Consider the following 20704-nt stretch of genomic DNA (forward strand, 5'->3'; position numbering starts at 1 on the left):
TTCCAAATGAGCCCAACACAGAGTTTTACTGAGCAGAGAGGGAGGAAGCAGCGTGCAATTTGAGCCTTGCAGGTGGGCATCCTTCTGTGCCAGAAGTTCTTTGTCCTCTTAATAGTGAAGGGAGTGACGTGTGGAATCAAACGCTGGAACCCACGTAAGGTTACAAAGCAGGTACACTCATTACGGCGCCGGGTGCGGGGGGGGATATCTCCTCCTAACTCGCACACAGAGAAAAGCACTGGTTACATACTTACAGACATAACATCCACATATTCATTACGTTCCACAAAAATGGGCTGGAATTCTGAGAAACTATTAACGTATTGTCCCACCCTCTTGAGCACGCGTCCTAAAAATGTGGTGGGGGTCTCTGGCGGTCAGTGGATGAAGGCTCGTAGTCTACCTCGCTGTGAACTTCCGACCTTTTAAGGGGGGGTAGCCCGAACCAGCTCCTACTGGCGTTGTGTTGAGCTGAGACATCTGTTTCACCGTCCCATCTTCAACAACAGGAGCCTATTCTACTTTCTCATCGTTGTTTGGCAGCGAGTTTCCGTGGACTCTGCATTCTCTTCTTGAGCTTACGTGTCTGCAAGCATCTTGTCCTTCAGCGTGAATCCACTCCAGTTCTTTCCACAATATGGAAAGGCTGTTCTCATGATTCAGGAGACAGCTAGGGCTGGGGAATGGATGCATGGCACCTTAACTCTGACCAGCAAGGAAATCAGGAGAACGGAATGCAGACACTGCCAACTTCTACCGGCTCAAATCTGCTTCAAGACTCATTGCAAAGTCTCAGCTAGAAAAAGGATCACCTCAGTGTATCCAAGAAAAAGAGCAGCGCTTTTTGGGTTGGTTGGTTGTTTGTTTTATTGTGGGTGGTGTTTTTTTGTTTGTTTGTTTAATATACCACAAGACTATGCAGTTACACTGTCAGTCACCTCAGAGTGTTCCCAAAGGAGCTCATCCACGTCCTGCACACACTCCACCTGAACATCAAGTGGAGCAGGGGGTAGTCTTGCAGATGGAGTAACGCAGGAATTTTGACAGGATGTTGCTGCATGATGGAATCTCTGCATCCACTTATTCATCAAGTATCCAGCAGGAGAGCACAGAGCTCCGGAGGCATCGTTGTATCCAGTTCGTCATCTGAAACCTCCGCAACCAAATTGGATGGGACCAGTCCTCTTGTGCCATCTGTCAGCTCTCCCTGAAACCAGCCATTCTCATCCACAGCTCCAAAGACGTTAAGGTGTTGTCCAGCGGTCAGAGGAAGCTCGCTTTCTGGCTCCTCATTAGGACCCTCAACAGGATTGTAGCTATGCCGAGCTAAGATTCTTTGAAATGTTGCTGATGCTTGTCCCAGAGAATGCAGGGTGAAGGACAAAAGCTCTGCTGCTGGTTCTCCGCTCTCACTTTCAGGGCCGTCCCCTGACAGAAAGCAGCACTCAGGACTGTTCCCGTGGACCTCTTTCACGGCTTTGAGTTCAAGCTCCAAGTCTTCCAGATGACTTTGAAGACCTTTGGCCTCTTGGATGGCAGAATGGAATGCACTGGGACGATGGCTGAGATTCTTCTTTGATGGGGCAAGAGTCTCTTCGGCTGCCTCTCCCAGCTCCGTTCTGCCCTCGTCTCCAGTTGGAACTCTCTCCTAGTTGGTATCAGGATGAGCCTGCTCTGCTGCTCTCTCTTCTCTCTTGCACACTCTGTGAGAATGAGTTTCAGAAAGCACTACTCACTGACAGGAAATAAGGGGAAACTTGAAAGACTTGGCAACATAAGTCCTGGCCGTGTACTGCCAGCAACTGATCTGGCCGCCCAGGATCCTGGCACCACAAATGCTTCGTTGCCAAATGCAGCAATAAAGTGTTCTGGGGAAAAGCCAACTCACACGTATTTTTGGCACATCCATATCACAGCACCACAGGCCAGCACCAGCGCAGACAGCAGCACAGCTGAGAACAGTACCATCGCTGCGATGTGGCGCCTTCGCGCAGATCTGCCAACAGCAGCCTTTGTGCTCGTCCCGGCATTCATCCCTGGGAGAAACGAGACAACGTCCCACGTTGCCCTCACCTGTGCTACAGATAACCTCTCAGTGTGCTTCATGGACCCAGGAGATTTTCATCAGTGGGTGCCTCTGCCTCTGGTGCCCAGGCACCAGAGGACAAGAAGGACTGCTTCCACCTCTCGTTGGGTAGGGAGAGGCCGCACAGGCACTGCCCGTGTCTTCCTCTGGGCCGAGGGCTGGGGCTGTGCCCTGGGGTCTGGGCTTTGTCTGTGGGAAGCACTGCAGAGCAGAATCCCTCGCACTTTCCCCAGCGCGCGGGTCCCACGCTCTCCCGCAGGACACCCCCCCCCGGCTGAAGGTCGGGCTCCAGCCAGCACAGGGCACAGCCGGAGCCAGCCCAGGGGAGAAACACTCCTGCAGGCTCCTCCCACACAGGACCCCGCTCATCGCCCTCGGGTGGCTTTGCTCCAAAAGGGCAAAACTCACCACTCTCTGGGAACTGGGAGTGGTGGGAGCTGAGCAGCGTCACAGAGGCCTGCACGTACCTTCTCCGGCACACTGCTGGAACAACTCTCCACACCCCACTGAGGTCAGCCGTGTTCAGAGAGCCATCCCTGGCTTCTTTTACACGTGCCCTGTGCTCACACGCTCAGGTTCGGCTGCTGACCTGGCGTGCAAGAGCAGGCAGCAAGAGCCTGCAGGCACACAGTGGCTCTGGTGAGTGACACTGGATGACCACGGGACAGAAATTACCTGGCATGACAGTTGTTGGCGCTGCCTGCGTTCCTCTGCCCGAGACTGGCAGTGTGGGATGGCTGCCTTCTTCCTGCAGTGCATCCTGCTCACTTTGTTGGTCAGTTCCTTTAGAAAGAAAGCAGGGCAGTAGGATTGGATGTGATGTGCTCTCATCGGGAACTGAGCTACTCCAGTCCCGCGCTCAGGCAAAGCCTGCTGGTCCCAGCCCCACAGATCCACTGCGACCCCCTCCGTTGCCCAAGGGCATTTGGGCCCTCCCAGGAATTGGAGGGTGCCAACCCTCTCACGCCTCTCGAGGAATCAGCTCCTATGCAAGGCCCTCACACCCTGTGCTGTGAGCGTCACCAACCATCACGTTCCACCCATCACAGGCCAGGCATCTGCAGGCTGAAATTCAAGCTCAGACAGAAGCGCCTTCAGAATCAGCATCCCACCTTGTTTCCACCATTAGCAAAGGCATCCCTGCTCGGGATGCTCCTCCTGCACCTCTGACAAGTAATGGTCGTGCTGGGGGAGCAGCTGCCCCCGGGCCTTGGCTGGATGCAGAAGTGGCAGCAGACCATCTCTGGTGCTTGACAGTGCCTGCAAGGCGCTACATGGAACACCACCGCAGCACGGCTCTGAGCGATCCCTTCCTGCTGTGCAGGCTACAGCTTGTCCACACACGTACATCAGACCTCAGCTTCCCAGGTCTCACAGTGAACAGACTCAAGTATACCCACCACGCGCTGCCTTCTCCATTTCCTTCACCAGTTCCTTGAGGAGACGGGATGAGCCCTGGGAGTATTTTCCTCTTTTGGATTCATCCTTTCCTTTTTCCGGACCTTAACAGAATGCATGAAGTTAAATATCACGTGCATGAGGTTTTGAAGACCAGCAGTGAGTCAGTGAGACAAACTACTCACCGCTGGGATTCCAGCTGGGCTCCAGCGCAGGAGGAAACACATGACCGGGCAAAGCCCTCCCTGGGGGCACTCCTGCAACCAAAGACCCACGAAAAGTTTCAGTCATACGCTACAGCATCACTGAATAGCGGAGCATACGGGGGATCGTGCCATGAAATGGCACTGAAATGGGCAGTGAAAGCTCTCCAAGGAATTACAAAGCCAGGACATACCCATGCGATCTGCCGGAGTTTCAGTCCCAGAGCTCAGAGCGGAACCTGGATCACCTCCTCCAGTCACATCTGCAAACAAACGCAGGACAGAGCAACTCCCATTAAACATCCTTCCAGTCAGAATGACACAGGATGCAATTAAAGCTGGGCATTCCTTCACGACACCATTCTCTCCCTTCCACACAGGAGCACCTCGGAAACAGTTCCTGGGTGCCTGCAGGGGCACCACCATCATACAGAACTAACCCCGTGTGGAACTGCCCAGAGGAGCGCCCGCCTGGAGCTCACCCCAGCTCTAAACTCAACTGCATGGACTGGATTAAACCTAGGCTTTGGTGAGCCGCTGCCTGGAGACACAGCTGTAATCAAGGACAGCGGAGAAACAGTTCCCATTGCACGTGCCCATCTCTCTCTCCCTTACTGAGCTGCGGTGATGGAAGGGGCTCAGGTAATGACATGGGGGGAAAGTTCCAAAGCTGCAGAGAGGCCAGGTGACCTGCTGGCTGGTATTCCACAGCTTTCCAAATACTTTCTCCAGGCCGTGGGAGACAATTCTCAGGGACCTCATGGAAGAACATTCGGCCCCCTGGAATTTTCTTACTGGGAGACCTCGCAGATACAGAGACAAAGCCAACGCAACGCTGACAGCACGGAGCACCCAAGAAACAACGACCACCCATGCTTCTCGGGGAGAAGAACCCGCTGGCCGGTGAAAAGCGCAACCCTTGCTGAACTAGCCCAGCCACAAAGGAACAAATATCGAGGACGTGAAGCCCGGCTACTTACCTCCAGCATCCCCTTCAGGCTCAGAGGCAGGATTCTGTTCTGCTGATTCACCAGCAGGGCCTGCAGGCACAAGTGTAATCAGACACAGGTGAGGAGAGCTTCCAGCACACGTGGGGGCCTCCTTTTCCCTGAGTGGGGAAAGGTGGGCCAGGGAATGCCACGGCCCAAATACGAAGGTCTGGGCTCTCTCAGCTGAAGAGGGGCAGCGGTAACCTTCCCACTGAAATGTGGCAGCTCTCCGAGTAAAGAAATACTCATGGCTCATCTGTGCAAGCCCTTCAAGGCACAAACAGGCTTGGAAGACCTTGAGAGGGTCTTAAGCAAAATTGCACGCAAGTAAACTATGGGAGCATGAATGTTTCTGCCTCCAAGGAAACAGACACTCACAACTTACCTCTGGGTTGTCCCAGAGGCACAGGCACAAAATCCGGATCCAAACGATCATCCGGAAAGGGAGCACCAAGTTCATCTCCTGGAATCAAGAACGCATGAAAGAAGGTCCCATTGGATGGTGTGATCTCCTTCTCCCTCAGTAACTGGATGTTGCTGGGCCGTGGAACGGGATGGGAGAAGGACTCAGGTCACGATTCCCAAAGTTGCAGAGTGGCCAGGATGACCTGTAGGCTGGCACCTGGCAGCGTACACAATACTCTCTCCAGGCCATGTGCCACATCCCTCACGGACCGCATGGAAGAAGATGCAGCTCCTGGGGGCTTTCTTACTGGGAGGCCTCCAATGCGCAGGAAGGTCACACTGAAGCACTGGAGGAAAGCACGTCCTGTCTCTTCCTCTGGGCTGTGGGCCGTGGCTCTGTGTTGGAAACTGGGATTCATCTACAGGGAGTACCATGAGCCTGGAGCAGAAATGCTCACGCTTCTCCCAGCACACATCTGCCAAGCTCTCCCCAGGACATCTCCCACGATGAAGGCTGTGCTCCAGCCAGCAAGCAGCAGAGCCATGGCCCGGCATGGCTGGAGCCAGCCCTGGGGAGCAGCGCTGCCACGGGCTCTTGCCCGGCTCCTGCGGTGCTGCCCATCGCCCCCTGCCCAACACCACCCCCCATGGAAGGCCGGCCCCAGGGAAGTGTGGCACAGGGCCGTGGGGACACAGCCTGACTTCTTGCCCCCACTGCTGCTCAGTCCGTGTCCCATCTCTGCCCACCCACCTGCTCCCGGTGCTCGCCACGGAGCAGCACAGGTCTCCCGGAAACACATGGCCATCAGTAGGAGGAAGAGGACAAAGCGGGCAGGGGCCATGGCCCCCCACACTCGCACCATGCTTCCAACACCACCGCTGCAGCCACAGTGAGCGTCGCACAGAGCAAAGCCTGAGGCACAGGACAGCGTCGCAGCCAGGCCTTGTGAGCTCACGGCACAGCACCGCACAGCCATTGGACGGGGCATTGTGACCTCACGGCTCCGAGATTCCGGGTGGCGGCTCCCCGCGGGCTGCTGCTCTTGTGATGTGCTGCACCAGGGCTGCGTGGGGCCGGTGCTTACGTCATAGAAACGCAGAATCATAGAGCGGCTTGGGGTGGAAGGGACAGCAAAGAGCTTAGAACCCCAACCTCACTGCCGTGGGCAGGGATGCCACCCACGGGGTCATGCTGCCCAGAGCCCCACCCAGCCTGGCCTTGAACACCTCCAGGGATGGAGCATCCACAGCTTCACTTGGCAAACATTTCTAGGGCTTCAACAGCCCCAGGAGGGAATTATTTCCAGCTCGGTGCACCCATGACACCTCAGGCCATTGGGGAAAAGATACAATATGGAAATGGGGTCTGGATCAAGGACGCTATTGCACAGGTTATCCATGCGTGTCAAACGTGCTGCAATTAAGCAAGCCAAGCGGATAAAGCCTCTCCAGTATGGAGGATGATGGCTGAAATACAAACACGGGGAAGCTGACCTTCTCACAGACCTGCCAAGTCAAGTGTCACGTGCTTACGTTTTTGTTGATAGATCTGCAGTTTCATCTGTTTTCCTTCAGTTTTCCAGCGCCTTGGCTAAGGACATCCCCTTTCCTGCACCAAGTATATTTCCCACACGTAGCGTGCTTCCAAGCCTGCATTTAGTAGCGGAAATTGAAGGCTTGCTGCTTGGCACCTCCCATCACCAAAGTCCCCCAAAGTGAACTCACCTGCTGCTGGCAACTGGACACTTGGTGCCGAGAGGACCGTCACCTGTGGGGTCCCACCTGGGTCTCCAGAAGCTGTTGCACTTTTGGAAGCAGAGCATCCAAATACACTGTGCTTGCTTTTGGAGACAAACATTTATACTTCAACCAAAGCAGCTCATAGCGCCAGCTGCTAGCATCTCTGAAGCCTCTCAGTGCAGAGCAGTGCAGTGGAGAACAAGGAGTCTCCTCTAAGAGCTGTCCTTGTTTCCGCTGCTTAAAGAGCAAGTGTTTATATTGTCATTCTCATGTGATAAGCAGTGTGGGAGGGAAGCGTATCATCCTCTCACATCAACATCCTGGCTGGATCCATTCCTAATACTTATCTGTTTAACATCACACCTCCTGGGTAACGTGCACAGCCTCACGTGTTTGTCAGGTGTACCTCAGTACGCAGGGTTTGAGCCTAACGGGTATACAGACATCCAGCTTTCATGCAAGTAGACTAACTTGGGATGGCATAAAGCAGGCTGGGGAGTGCTGTCCCCTCTTGAAGGCTGGTACAGGTTGAGATGCTGTGCTCAGAGGGCCTGTCTTCCCAGAGCAGCATTCCCAAGCTTAGCTGATACACTGTGACCCTTATATACTCTGACCCTTCTGCTTGTAGGGAAGCAGACAGTGTGAATGCCTGAATCATTAAATAACTAGCCAAGGTGACATGCTCCATTCTAAAGCCTGGGTCATCGTTGTTTGGCTCAGGTGGTTTGCATGTTGATTTTCTCCTGGCAGAGCTCAGCCTGCTGTGGGCTGTTCCTGCTCAGCCAAGCTAACCCCTGCATCCTGCTGACATAAAAACTGCCTTCCAGTGGGAACAAAAGCTGGACTTACAGCAACTGTGCTATCCAAAGAAGAGCAATGCTCGTATAAAATGGGAAGCAGCAAGTACTCCGGAAAAGCAGCTATCTATACTCCACCAGTGGTAATAACTGCGGTGACTGTGCAAATCTCATTGGAAGGTCAGGGTATCAAAGCAGATGGAACAAACTTAGTGCTCCTTTGGAATAATAATTGCTTGTGCTCTGAACATTTATTCATCTAACACGCAGAGGAAACTTTCTTCCTGGTGCAACTCTGTTTGTTTCCACTGGAACAGGTGCACTTATGGTCTTAGCAGTTACTCAAGGAAAGCTGTAGGTTCCAGGGCTGGGCACAAACACGTTGCAGTTAATTCCGCATCCTAAAGTCACGAATCAGCAATGCAGGCAGAGAACTGGGCAACAGCTGCAGGGCCCACGCAGTCTTTGCCATGCAGCTGAACAGCCCTGCTGATTAACCTATAGAGACTGTGCAGAAGAAATAACCAGGAAAGCATCTGTCAGAATATCTCACATTAAGAGCAAGACTTATGTTTCTCGGCATCAATGCTAATGAATACCAAGAGCTTTCTTTAAATCTGCTAATTGCTATTTATCTTCTAAGATGCTTGAAAGGCTCAACAGACCATGCATTGTGTCATACTGCAAGATAGCTCAAGTGGGAGAGCACACAGAAGCATTGAAGAGAGCGATTTCAGAAAGAAAAGAGAGAGTAGGGGGACAGATTTAAGTTATTCTGTACGGCTTGTCAGTGTGAGGACCTAACAGCAGCAGCCAAACATTCAGATGTATGTTCTCGTACAGCATCCCTGGCTTCCCAGGAAGATACTGGTAGCCACATTTGCCATGTTCTTACATCAGCCCAGAAGTCTGTTGTCTCCTCAACAATAAAAGCGTATTTCTGGTATCTTGGAGGAGATCTGGATTTGATCAAGGTGTCTGATCAGGATAAAGCTAATGGACGAAGACACTCACCTCCTCCATCTCCAATGACTGGGCTGGATTTGGAGTGGAAGAGTGTGGTTCAGGATGAATTCCACAACGGCCGACTGCACCTGCACCTCCATGAAGGCAGCTCTTCCGCTGACGCAGTCAGACTCACACTGCTGTGATCTGAAGAAAAAACAGATGAAGTAAAACTGCCAACAGACAGAAGACCGGGAAGGTACCTCTGGCTGTGCAAAATGTGCTGATTTTGGAGGGGAGGGCAGCTTTTGTAGACGTGTGTTTATTTTGAGGTTTCTTTTCAACCCTGTTTACAAGATGTCAAGCATGAGCCCACTCTGGTGCATGTCAGCATGTCCCTGTTTTAATTCTGAATGACACCGGCCCAATACATACCGACTCCCTTTGGAGCCCAGCACACCTTTTACATCTCTGAAAATGATGCAGGGACATTTTCTTCAACGTTCCCTTTAGGATGTTTTGTTTACCAAGGCTTCAACAACGTTTATGGGAAATAAACAGCAGAAAAGTATAGGTTTCTTTCGTTGCTGTTGCACTGGTCAATAAGTAACCCCACTGCATTTATTCTACGTCCTGCTTGCAGAGGCTCATTCTGCACAGCCAGAGGTGCTCTAATAAGAAGGAGCACCAGCAAAGCCCTCACCTAACGAGGCCACGCACTGCTAGTCTCCAGCATCACACCTCAGTACAGCACACACACTGCGCAGAGTCCAGCAATGCCCACTCCTCCCTGCTGAAATACATGGCCACCTCTGCAAAGGCCACGGGCTCCTGCAAGTGCTCCTTTCTGGGCACAGCCAAAGCCCGGGGAAGCAGCTTGGAGAGGAGAGAAACTCCAGTCCCAGCAGCTTCTCTGTTCCCAGCACACAAATGCTGGCTGAAGGACACTGAAGGACACTCTCCCCCCGCACTCCCATCTCTTGCCCCTTGCCCTCTCCTGGCTGCTTCCCCCAGCCCCTGCCTAAGATGGACATGCAGTGGCCATGTGCTGCTCTGCTGCAGGCTGCAGGCAGATGTTAAACTGGAGCCTGCTGGGACAAGAGAAATGGCAGGAGATGTGGGAGGAAATGCAGCAATTCCTGCCCAACCCCCACCCTCGCCAGCCCACCTGCAGGGCATTTCCTGGGGGTAAAAGCAGGCTGGGACTCAGACCAGCAGACCTGCTCTTACCAGCCTTCCTTCCCAGCAAAGCCAGTGTGATGGTGTGCTCCCCCCTCCCCCTTTCTTCCTTTCTCCCACCTTCCTCCCTCAGCCTTGCACAGGAAGACAGTGAGCAACACTCCTAGCTAAACCAGACTAAAGATCACAAAACTGCCTCAAGCTGGGAGGCTGAAAGAACTGACAGCAGGCCTCTGGCTCAACATCTGAGGGCCAATTGAGCATATGCCTAAAAATAAAGTACGGCAATGAGTCAATCATCTTACCACCAAAATAGACAGCAGCACAAGCACCTCTTGAGCTCTCCTGCACAGAGGAACAGCTCTCCCCTTGAGCAGGCATGCCTCTTGAGGTTACACCTGCACAGAGATCCTTTCCACCTTGATGTCAAGACACCTTGTTGATACGGATCCTCAGTAAGTGACTAGTAGTTTGGGTGGGCTTTGTTAGCTCCACTACGGTTATATCTTTGATTGTGCACATAGGATCCCTTAGACACAAACTCTTGAACGCGTCTGGGACAAGGAGTGGATCCAGCTGTGCTGAGGATCCTTACCTCTGTGGTTTGAAGAGTTCAGACAGCAACGGGGCCTGCTCTGATCCTCATGACACAGCAGGAGAGCGTCCTGTAGGTGTGTGTTTAATCCTGCCCTCTATGTGGAAAATAACCAAGTGTATCCAGCCATCTCCAGTCTTGTTAAGTCACTGTCATATCACTACAGCATATCTACATTACATCAATAAATATACATTCCTGCTTCCCTCTTAGGAGTGTATATCGTAGCTGTATCCATCTGTTATAAATTGGTGAAGTCTGCACGATAGCAACTAGGGACATCAACTATGATAAGAGTCACGGAGTGAACTCCAGTCCCAAATTCCTATATGAATAGGCTCATGACAACTGTTCTAACTGAGAAAGAAGAGACCATTAGGGGCCACCAAAGGACGAAAGGGGGAAAAGGTATTATCTGCAAAATGCCAAGTTTGGAAGTTACATATGAAGCAAGGGAGAACATAAATAAATGGATCAGGGAGCAGAAACTAAAGCAAGAAATTTATTGATTTATTTTTTTATTTAGTAATAACCTACAGAAATTGATTTTGCTTGGGCTGTGTCAGGCACTCAGAACTATGCCACACACTATGCACAGGAGTGGAGATGGAAACGCATCGTATTGCGTAGCTACAAGTCTGGGAATCTATACTCTTAGTGAGGAATCAGAATCACCACACAACTGAAGCCCAGAATCATCACAGAGTCAAGGAATCTAGAATCATGAAACGATCACAGAATCTGAAATAACAGAACTTATAATCACAGGAGCTGGTATCCTCATAGCATCCTCATAGAATCCTCCAATAATCAATTCATAGAATCCTCAGACTCTAGAATCCTAGACTCTAGTAACCCCATAATAACCCCACAGTACTGAATCACCACATTTTGTTTCCTCACTCCCACAGAGGGAAACTTTCTGTGGAGCATGCTCACAATTGACAGTATCAGCCAGCATCACCCAGCACTCCTTATGGAACAGGTTACCTAGAATATCAAAGCACTGCCAGTTACAAGTGCTCAGAGGTTCTTCCTCAAAAGATGAATTGTTAATACTATCTTTCATTCTAATTTGGATACGGGAAGGGAACCGAGGTCTAGAATCTTTATGAACAGAATCCAACACCACTGTGCTCTTCACAAAACCTTTCCCCTTTGCCACAACACAGGGGAATGGGGAAAGTGAACCTTCATCCTGGTTTTCCACTACCCCTCAGGTCAGTCCCTGGGGACAGTTGGGACCCTTCTGGAGACGCCAGGAGCCCCCAGGACCCTCATCAGGCCCCGGGCATTTTGGTGCCACAAGCCCACTAGCACCCAGGGTGTATCCCCTGGTGTCCCACAGGACGTGACAGCCCAGGCAGGATGCAGCGTGACAGACCCATGTGGCTCCGTGGTGTGAGATTCGTATGTACTTCTCCCTGTCCCTGGCTGAAGTTCTCAGAGGGGTACACAGAGGTAGGAGAGAGCTAAGGACAAGGCCAAGGGGCACTTAGGGTGACAGGACATAGCCACAGCTTGGGGACAGTGGCCAGATGCTGGAGACATTCATATGGCAGGAAGGGACGCACAGGACACAACCACAGCCCAAGGACATGGGGGGCAACAAAAGGGACCTTGCTCAGACCACTGGGACCACAGTGCCGTGGGTGAACACACTGCCACCCACCTAGTGAAAGCTGTGTCCTTGCTGCAGCTATGTCTCCAAAGGGCTTTAGTCAGTGCCAGAACCCACAGATCCCCTATACAGGGCAAAACTACAGAATTCTGCATCAATCAATCGTCAGGAGCTTCCATTCACTGACAACGTCACTGTGAGGCCAAGGTCCCCACAGGCCAGGTGACACAGGGACATCGCTGGGACACTGAGCGATCAGCGGCAGTGCTGTTGATGGCAGCATCAGCTCAAGGGGACACAGCACTGGCAATGCAGTGACAATGAGAATGTCATCAGTGACAACCACAACTCTCGAGTCCATTGGACACAGTGCTGAAGGTCAGTGTCAGTGACACTGCAACAACAACGCCAGGAGCTCCCCACAGCTGCCAGCACTGCCCCCCCCCCCCCCACAGACATTCCCACTCTCACAGCTCCCCACGGATGTCAGGCAGCAGGTGACAGGCGGTGATGGTGGCTACGGTGGCAGCCACAGCGCGCAGGTCACGGCGCACCAGGCACAGGCAGTGCGCGGTCGCAGCTGCCCCAGCTTGGGCGTGGCCCAGGGGCCCCCCCAGACCTTCCAGCAGCCGCGCAGCCCCACTGAAACTGCGTCCCAGTGCCTCAGCCATTGCGCCCCGCAGTCGCCCCTCGCCCGCCCCCAGCCGCTGCTGCAGCAGTGAGGGGCCCCCCCTGGACACCCCTGGCAGCGGCATCCGGGCCGCACTGTCCTCTTCCTCCTCCTCCTCGGTCTCCGACGCCTCCCCCGGAACCTTCAGCCCCACTGCGGGAGTCCCGGCTGTGTTCCCCCCCGGCTCCGGCTCTGAGTCGCTCTCCGAGGCCTCGCCCAGCACCAGCGTGGGGGAAAGAGGGACGGCCATGGTCTGCGAGAGGGGAATAAAAGGGAGGAGGGGGAGTCGGGGGGAAAACGGCCCCACCAGGCACGGAGACCCCCGGCTCTTTCTCCCGAGTCTCAGAGGAATACTGCGCACAACAGGCCCGTGCCCCCTCAGCCTCGTGAGACCCCCACTTCCTCACTCCCTTCCCAGCCCCGTGGGGTCCCCAGAACACGTCCAGGCACCCACAGCTCCAGGGGGATGCCGCATATTCCCTTCCCAACCCTACAGGAACCCCCACGCCCCAATAACCCGCCACCGAGCCCCGCAAGGACCCACATTCCCTCAGCCCAGTACCGCCGCCTCGCCAGGTCACGTGACGGTCACCCGGTACGCTACGCGTCGCGTCGAGTGACGTCACGCCTGCGTGCGCCCGCTGCCCGGACTTGCCCTCACTCAGACTGCGCACGCGCAGAGCGGGCAGCCGCGTTCGTCCAATCGTCCCTCCTCCCAAGCTTTAAGTGACAGCCAGGGTAGCCAATTGGCTCTGCGGGGACGAAGGGGAGGACGGCGCTCTCCCGGAAGAAGGATCGGGGAGGGAGCTTGCATGTAACAGGCAGCAGTAGAAGCCAATGAGATGGCCGAACAGGGCAGGGCTGGCCAATAGGAGAGGCGGGGGGCGGGGCGTGCAGGGGGCCGCGCAGGGCCGGAGCCTGCGCCTGCGCCTGCGCCGGGTTTGTCCGGTACGGCTGTGCCGCTCGGTGTGCACCGCTCCTCGGGACAGGCGTGTGCCGGGGCCCTCCTCGGGAAATATTTCTTCCTTCTATGGAAACCAACGAGCACCCGGGCCTGCACTCTTGATATAAATACCCGGTGATGACCGACTTATTGCGGGCGACCGGGCGACGAATCCACCGTTGGGACAGCACTGCCGGTGTCAGGCCGTGTAAGGAGTCGCTGTCCTTCTGTTTGTGAGCTCCCTCCAGGCACGTGAAGGCCGCAGTGAGGTCTCCCCAGAGCCTTCTCCAGGCCGCACGAGCCCAACTCCCTCAGCCCTTCCTGTCGGTGAGGCGCTCCGGCCCTCCCAGCACCTTTGCGGGATTACGGCGGCCCGAGTGCAGCACCTCGCGCGTGGCCGTGTTGCACCTCATCTGGTTCACGCGGTGCTGCTTTTCAAGCCTGTCCCGGGCCCCCCTGGAGGGCGCACACAGCGCTGCCATCACTCACCGCTGCGCGAGATGCAGCTTCTGGTCCCTGGAATGCTGTGCAGCATGACATTAGCACAGAGCTCCTGTCAGAGCAGCGCAGATCCCAGCCCGGCCAGGCTGCCTGTGCCTGCTCCTGGGCTCCCAGCACTGACAGTGCCCACCAGGCCCATCTGTGTGGGTCGGGGGGGAGAGAGAGGCAGCAGGCCTTTGGGGTCGGGTCTGGGGGGCTGTGGGGGCCACAGACTATCACTGAGATACGAAATGTCTCTGCAGAGCTGGAAGGTCAGGAGCTGAGGAGAATATGAAGGGCTCCCATCATGCTGCTGAGTGCCCCTCCTCTCCTGGCCGTACGCTGAGGGCAGGTGGAGGCAGGGACAAGGGTCAGGAGCAAGGGCAGAATGATTTTTTGCTTTCTCAGTCTTCCTAGAAAGAAAGAAAGAAAAAAAATCTAAAATCTTTAAGATATGTGTGGGATCTGTTGAGTCACAGCCTGAACCACGGATTGATCACCTGTGGAAAGGACCCAGTCAGCCCTGAGAGCACAGGTGAAAGCAATTCATGTGTGCGAATGGAAGGAGGGGAGCCTGGCTGCAGCTCTCTTAGATCTCATTTAAGGGCTGACTGCTGCTGGGGAGGATCTTTGCCTGGTGAGCCCTCCTTGGTGAAGCTTCTTCCTGTGAATCTGGAATTTTCTGGTACAGGGGAGCAATCTTCTTCCCTTCCTTTATAGCACCTCTCTGTTGTGTGATGACAGAAGGACTAGCACCTCCGTTGTATTGCTTTTCCTATTGTACTGATCTGTCTAATTGCTACAGTGTATCTACTAAAAGCAAAAGAAAAGAATATCAAGCAAAATGAACTTTATTGCCCTTTTAAGGATACAGTATAGTACACTTCAGAAATACCCTCTCATCTGTAATTATTCTTAAACCCCAGAAATTTTCATACTAGAATTGGTTCTAGCAATTATCTCTTCAAGGCTCTCTCTCAATCTGTTAATTAACTATTTGAATTTTTTTCCTTACATCAAAATCTTTTGTTACTAAACAGGCTGATTGTGTTTTCTGCAGGTGGATTTGCCACAAGGTTTCTTACAATGACTAACAGTAGAAGGAAATGTGCTCTGAAGGGGTGTGCTTGCAAGTCGGCTCAAGAGAAATGAAAATCGTTGTAGCGGGGACCCTGCCTGGGAGCAGAGCATTACCAAATACGTTACTATGCAAAGAATCTCATGTTGAATAATTTAGAAATACCTTTTTGTTAGTGGTCAAGTAAAACATGGCAACAGAGGGTAATCTCAGGAAAAAGAGGGGATAAAAACATCTCTATCAAGCCCAGACTTGATGGGAAAGGAAGAGCTGAACAAGTGTGCGTGTCTGGGGGTGTTCATCTTCTAGACTGCACCCAGAGAAGGAGAATGATTGTGATGCTGCAGTCTCGGAACTCCAGTCAGTACACAAATGGAAGGATTTCTGGGCTGAGATGAATTTATCTCCGCAGCTTCTAATCTTTTGGATTTTGTGTTCTAGTGCAGAGAAGCTTTTGGGCATGATTTATCATCACTATAGCTAACACTGTATGGGAAAAAAACTGACTTTAGATCTTACATCAAAGCTTTTAACAAAGCTTGTTTCCCTGGATTTTACTTGCTTTCCATTGTCTCCACCTCTCTGGTGCCTCTTTAAAATATATGCCTAATCTGAAAGCTGAGTGCAAGAAATATTTGTCTGACTTGTTTGCTCCCATTCCGAATCTTATAAACACTAGTCTCTGTTGTGAAGGAGTCATGCATCATTAAGAGTAAATCTTTCTCGTACAAAAGCAAGAAAACAGAAGCAGTTCAAATGTTGCTTCTTACAGCAGTACAGCATCTCAGAACAGAGAAAAACACGGCTTGCAGAAACTTGATTTCTGTCTTATCAAAACAGATCTTCAGCTAGTCTCAGTTGTCTTAGATCTGACTCCTTCAAAGAAGTGATTATAATTGATAACTCCAGTCTCACCACATCAGAGTTTTCACCTATCAGTTGTGTGCAAGGAGAGCGACAGTACTGGCACACACATCTTGGCGCTGATGGTTCGAGATGGCCATAGAATCATAGAATGGCCCAGGTTGAAAACGACCGCAATGACCATCGAGTTTCAATGCCCCTGCTATGTGCAGGGTCGCCAACCACCAGAGCAGGCTGCCCAGAGCCACTTCCAGCCTGGCCTTGGATGCCCCATCCCTGGATGCATTCACAACCTACTTGGGCAACCTGTTCCAGTGCATCACCACCCTCTGGGTGAAAAACTTCCTCCTAATATCTAACCTAAGCCAGCCCTGTCTCAGTTTAAGACTATTCCTCCTTATCCTACCACTTTCCACCCTCACAAACAGCCGTTCCCCTTCCTGTTTATACGCTTCCTTCAAGTACTGGAAGGCCACAATGAGGTCCCCCTGGAGCCTTCTCTTCTCCAAGCTAAACAAGCCCAGTTCCCTCAACCTTTCCTCACAGGAGAGGTGCTCCTGCCCTCTGATCATCTTAGTGGCCCTCCTCTGGACCTGCTCCAAGAGCTCCATGTCCTTCCTGTACTGGGAGCACCAGGTCTGGACGCAGTACTTCAGATGGGGCCTCTCAAGAGCTGAGTAGAGGGGCACAATCACCTCTCCCTGCTGGCCACTGCCTTTTTTTTTTTTTTTTTTTTTTTTTTTTTTTTAAATGCAGCCCAGCACACAGTTGGCCTTCCAGGCTGCAGGTGTACACTGCTGGTTCATGTCCAGCTTCTCATCCACCAGGACCCCCAGGTCCTTCTCCGCAGGGCTGCTCTCAAGGAGATCTTCCCCCCTGTTTATAGAAGTACCTGGGATTGCCCCGACCCAAGTGCAGCACCCTGCACTTGGCCTTATTGAACCTCATTAGGTTTTCGTGGGACCACTTCTCCAGCCTGTCCAGGTCCCTCGGGATGGCTTCCCTTCCTTCCAATGTATCGACTGCACCGCTCAGCTTGGTGGACAGAAACCACTCCCCACACCCTTACCTAGAGGCTCATGGTCCTGGCAGACATGGGAAGCCTGACCACCCGTGAAGACTGAGGCAAAGCACTCATTAAGTACCTCAGCTTTTTCTATGTCTGAGGAAGCCAGCTCCCCATTACCTTTCATCGGGGGGAGAACACTCTCCTTGGCCTGTCTTCTCCTGCCTATGTACCTGTAGAACCCCTTCTTGTTGTCTGTCGCATCCCGCACCAAGTTCAGCTCCATCTGCGCCTTGGCTTTCCTAATCCTATCTCTACACACACGGACAACAGCCCTGTATTCCTCCCTGAATACACAACCCTGCTTCCACTTTCTGTACATTTCCCTCTTTTCTCTCAATTTAAGCTGCAGGTCCTTGCACAGCCACGACAGTCGCCTGCCTCCCCTGCTCAACGACTTCTGCTGGGGTATGGAGAGCCCTTGAGCTCTCGGAAGGGTGTCCTTAAAGAGCTGCCAGCTCTGGTCTGTGCCCATGCCCTTAAGGACAGTTTCCCAGGGGATCCCACTCAGCAGTTCCTTGAGCAGACGGAAGTTCGCTTTCCTAAAGCACAGCGTTGTGACTGTGCTTTTTGCCAGGCCCACATTCTTCAAGCTCACAAACTCCACCAAGGCATGGTCACTGCAGCCCAGGTTGCCTGCAATCTAAACCTCTCCATCTATTACCTGGACCAGAAAGTTGTCCTCAACAGACTCCAGGAATCTCTTGGATTGTCTGCCACCCACCGTGGCACTATCCCAGCAGATATCCGGGTGGTTGAAATCCTCCATCAGGAGGAGAGCCCGCAAGCATGACACCTCCTGCCGCTGAAGCAAGAAGGCCTCGTCCACAGCCTCTTCCTGATCAGGTGGCCTGTAACAGACCGCAGCCGCTAGATGCCCTTTGCTGGACTGATCCGCAGTTTTTACCCACAAGCTCTCAACCTGATCATGGCTGTTCCTCAGACGCAGCTCTTCACAATCTGTCCACTTCCTAACATAAGAGGGCAACTCCACCACTCTCCTAACCTGTCTATCCCTTCTGAAAAGCCTGTAGTCCTCAATCAGGGTATTCCAATCATGCGATTCATCCCACCCTGTTTCCATGATAGCAATTAGGTCATACTTTCCCAATTGCACCACAGTTTCTAGCTCCTCCTGTTTATTTCCCATGCTGCACGCATTGATATAGAGGGACTTCAGCTTAGCCACTGGCCTCATTGCCTTCTCAGAGGAGCCCTCCCTAGTACCTCCAGGATGAGTCTGGGGTTTTCCCTTACCACCTCCCAAGGTGACAGCATTCCCAGGTGCTTCTCATGGCTTCAAGCTGCACCAGGGAAGATTCAGGCTGGACGCTAGGAAATACTCCTTCTCTGAAAGGGTGGTCAGGCACTGGAATGGGCTGCCCAGAGAGGTGGTGGAGTCACTGAGCCTGGTAGTGTTCAAAGAGCGTTTCGATGTTGTGCTGAGGGACATGGTTTAGCGAGAACCATTGGTGAAGGGCGAATGGTTGGACTGGATGCTCCTGTGGGTCTTTTCCAACCTTAGCAATTCTATGATTTTATGATTCTCTGTCACCCAGTATACCACCTTCCCCCATCATACCTAGTTTAAAGCCCTGCTAACCAGCCCTGCCAGCTTATTTCCAAAAATATTTGTGGCCCTTCTAGTCAGTCGGCTCCCATCCACTGTCAGCCTTCTCCCTTTCTCAAGGCTGCATCCCAAGCCATGGTACCCAAAGCCCTGAGCATGACACCATTCACAAAGCCATTCCTTCAACATGTGCACCCTCCTCCTTTTATCCAGATCCCAGTCACCAACTGAGAGGACAGAGGAAAACGCTGCTTGCACGCCAGATCCCTTCAGAAGTCTTCACAGACCCCTGAAGTCCCTTCTGATCACCCGAGGACTTCTTTTGCCTATCTCTTCATTTCCAATGTGGAAAGACAGTAGTGGATAATAATCGGAGGGCTTAACCAGGCGAGTGATGTTCCTAGCAATGCCCCTCACTCGGGCACCAGGCAGGCAGCACACCTCCCTGCGGGACGGATCCAAGCAGCACATCGGGTCCTCAGTTACCCTCAGAAGGGAGTCCCCTATGACAACAGCCCTTCTTTTTTTCCTGACTGACACTGTAGCAGAACGGGGAGCAGACTGACCAGCCTTGGGCAACCTCTCCTGCACAGATGGACTTTCACCAACATCCACATCCCCCAGTCCCTCTAGCTCCAGAGCCTCATACCTGGTATTGTAAGGGCACCTGGGAAGGTGGGACAGGCTGAGGGGCAGTCCGCTTGTTGCCCCGAGCAGGGACTTGTTTCCATCCCTCGCTGTCTTTGAGGTCACCCGTTCCCACCTGACTGCGAGACAGCAGATGATCCCCCACTGCCTGAAAAGCATCTCCCCCACACCCTTCCTGTAGGGACGGCCGAGCGCAGCTCCACCGACCAATCCCCTTCCCACAGTCCCGGATGCTCCTCAGCCCTTCCACTTCCTCCTTCAGCTCTACCACCAGGCTGGGCAGATCCTCCACCCGCTCACAGGCGGTATCCCAGCTGCCCTCCCGTAGCAGCAACAGGGCCGAGCATTCTGCGCAGCCTGAGACCTGAACTGTGGCACGGACACTCGTGCTTTCAGTCTCTGCATGCCTTTTAGCAGCAGCTCGCTGCCGTGTGGTGACCGTGGTTGCACCTCGGTGTGCCCGGAGAGCAACGACCTGTTCAGTGCTAAGTGCTAACCGCCCTCCTACATGGCAAGGTGCCCCGCCTTGCCTGCTCGCTGAGTCGCTCGGGGTTTGCCCTGAAAATCACTCTCTTCACAGCGAGACAACAACCCGACTCCCTGTGTAGTCGCGCGAATGGGTACCTTACCGTATCACCTCGCCCGAACGGCCCCGCGGTTCACACGCCCTGACTCCGCCTCTCCTCCTCGGGGCAGGGACAGATGGGAAGCAGCGAACCTCGGTGACAGAGCAGTCGGCAATCAAACCTTGGCCATCATAAGCTCATTGCTGCCCTGACCCTTTCCCTGCCCTTGCTACCTCAGCAATGTTGAGTCTGGTGCTTTCTGGGGGGCTGACTGTTGCACAAAGTAATAGAGGTGAATGCTGGGCTCGCCAAAAGGGCTCCAAGAGGAGTGATCTTCAGAGAGCAATCCTTCCTCCGTGGCAGTCAGCCCTTAAATGGGGTTTAGGAGAGGTGGAGCCTGGCTCCACCCCTTCCGGTCACACAGGTGGAGTTGCAGTTCAACAGTTCTCATACAGGGCCCCACGCCTGGGTGCAGTACTCCAGATGGGGCCTCACAAGAGCTGAGTAGAGGGGGACAACCACCTCCCTCTCCCTGCTGGCCACCTCTTTCTTAACGCAGCCCAGAACACACTTGGCCTTCCAGGCTGCCAGCACACACTGCTGGCTCACGTCCAGCTTCTAAAATCACACAACGCTGGAATGGTTTGTGTTGCATGGCTCCCTGAAGATCACAGAACCACTGGATTTTTGTACGCTGGAAGTGTCCTTGAAGATCACAGAACAATAGGATGGCTTGTGTTGAAAACGTCCCTGAAGATCACAGCACAGTAGACTATCCTTGGTACACTATCATTGGTAGAGGGCCTCGAGGATTTGGCAGTACCTCCCAACCCAGAGGAGATGCTGGTCATAACCTCCACC

General features: G+C 53.2%; 3 protein-coding genes and 1 long non-coding RNA gene across 4 annotated transcripts in view; 1 reads left to right on the forward strand and 3 right to left on the reverse strand.

Annotated features, from left to right (window-relative positions):
* Positions 1-13222, reverse strand: LOC121107473. The gene is made up of 12 exons (XM_046903637.1): positions 8633-13222; positions 6807-6922; positions 6615-6731; positions 5833-6194; positions 5062-5139; positions 4668-4727; positions 3882-3950; positions 3670-3741; positions 3487-3588; positions 2762-2869; positions 1889-2036; positions 1-1703 (listed from the first exon to the last, which is right to left on the reverse strand). The coding sequence occupies exons 4-12, from the start codon at positions 6185-6187 to the stop codon at positions 1649-1651; spliced, it is 1047 nt and encodes a 348-aa protein (XP_046759593.1). The 5' UTR covers positions 6188-6194; positions 6615-6731; positions 6807-6922; positions 8633-13222; the 3' UTR covers positions 1-1648.
* Positions 10827-13222, reverse strand: LOC121107485 (biogenesis of lysosome-related organelles complex 1 subunit 3-like). Its single transcript, XM_040651929.2, has one exon. It carries the CDS (start codon positions 12876-12878, stop codon positions 12426-12428), a length of 453 nt encoding a protein of 150 aa, XP_040507863.1. The 5' UTR covers positions 12879-13222; the 3' UTR covers positions 10827-12425.
* The window catches only part of LOC121107474, a 23780-nt gene continuing 13902 nt past the window's right edge, over positions 10827-20704 (reverse strand). Inside the window, exons 14-16 of the mRNA XM_046903636.1 lie at positions 19907-20666; positions 13173-14464; positions 10827-12881 (exon numbers count right to left, since the gene is read on the reverse strand). The gene's annotated coding sequence lies outside the window, so the exon portion shown is untranslated. The remainder of the gene's footprint in view (positions 12882-13172; positions 14465-19906; positions 20667-20704) is intronic.
* LOC121107487 lies at positions 13551-15751 on the forward strand. The gene is made up of 2 exons (XR_006932064.1): positions 13551-13779; positions 14460-15751. It is a non-coding gene; the product is annotated as an uncharacterized LOC121107487 (long non-coding RNA).

This window comes from Gallus gallus, chromosome 23 (assembly GCF_016699485.2).
Source record: "Gallus gallus isolate bGalGal1 chromosome 23, bGalGal1.mat.broiler.GRCg7b, whole genome shotgun sequence".
NCBI lineage: Eukaryota > Metazoa > Chordata > Aves > Galliformes > Phasianidae > Gallus > Gallus gallus.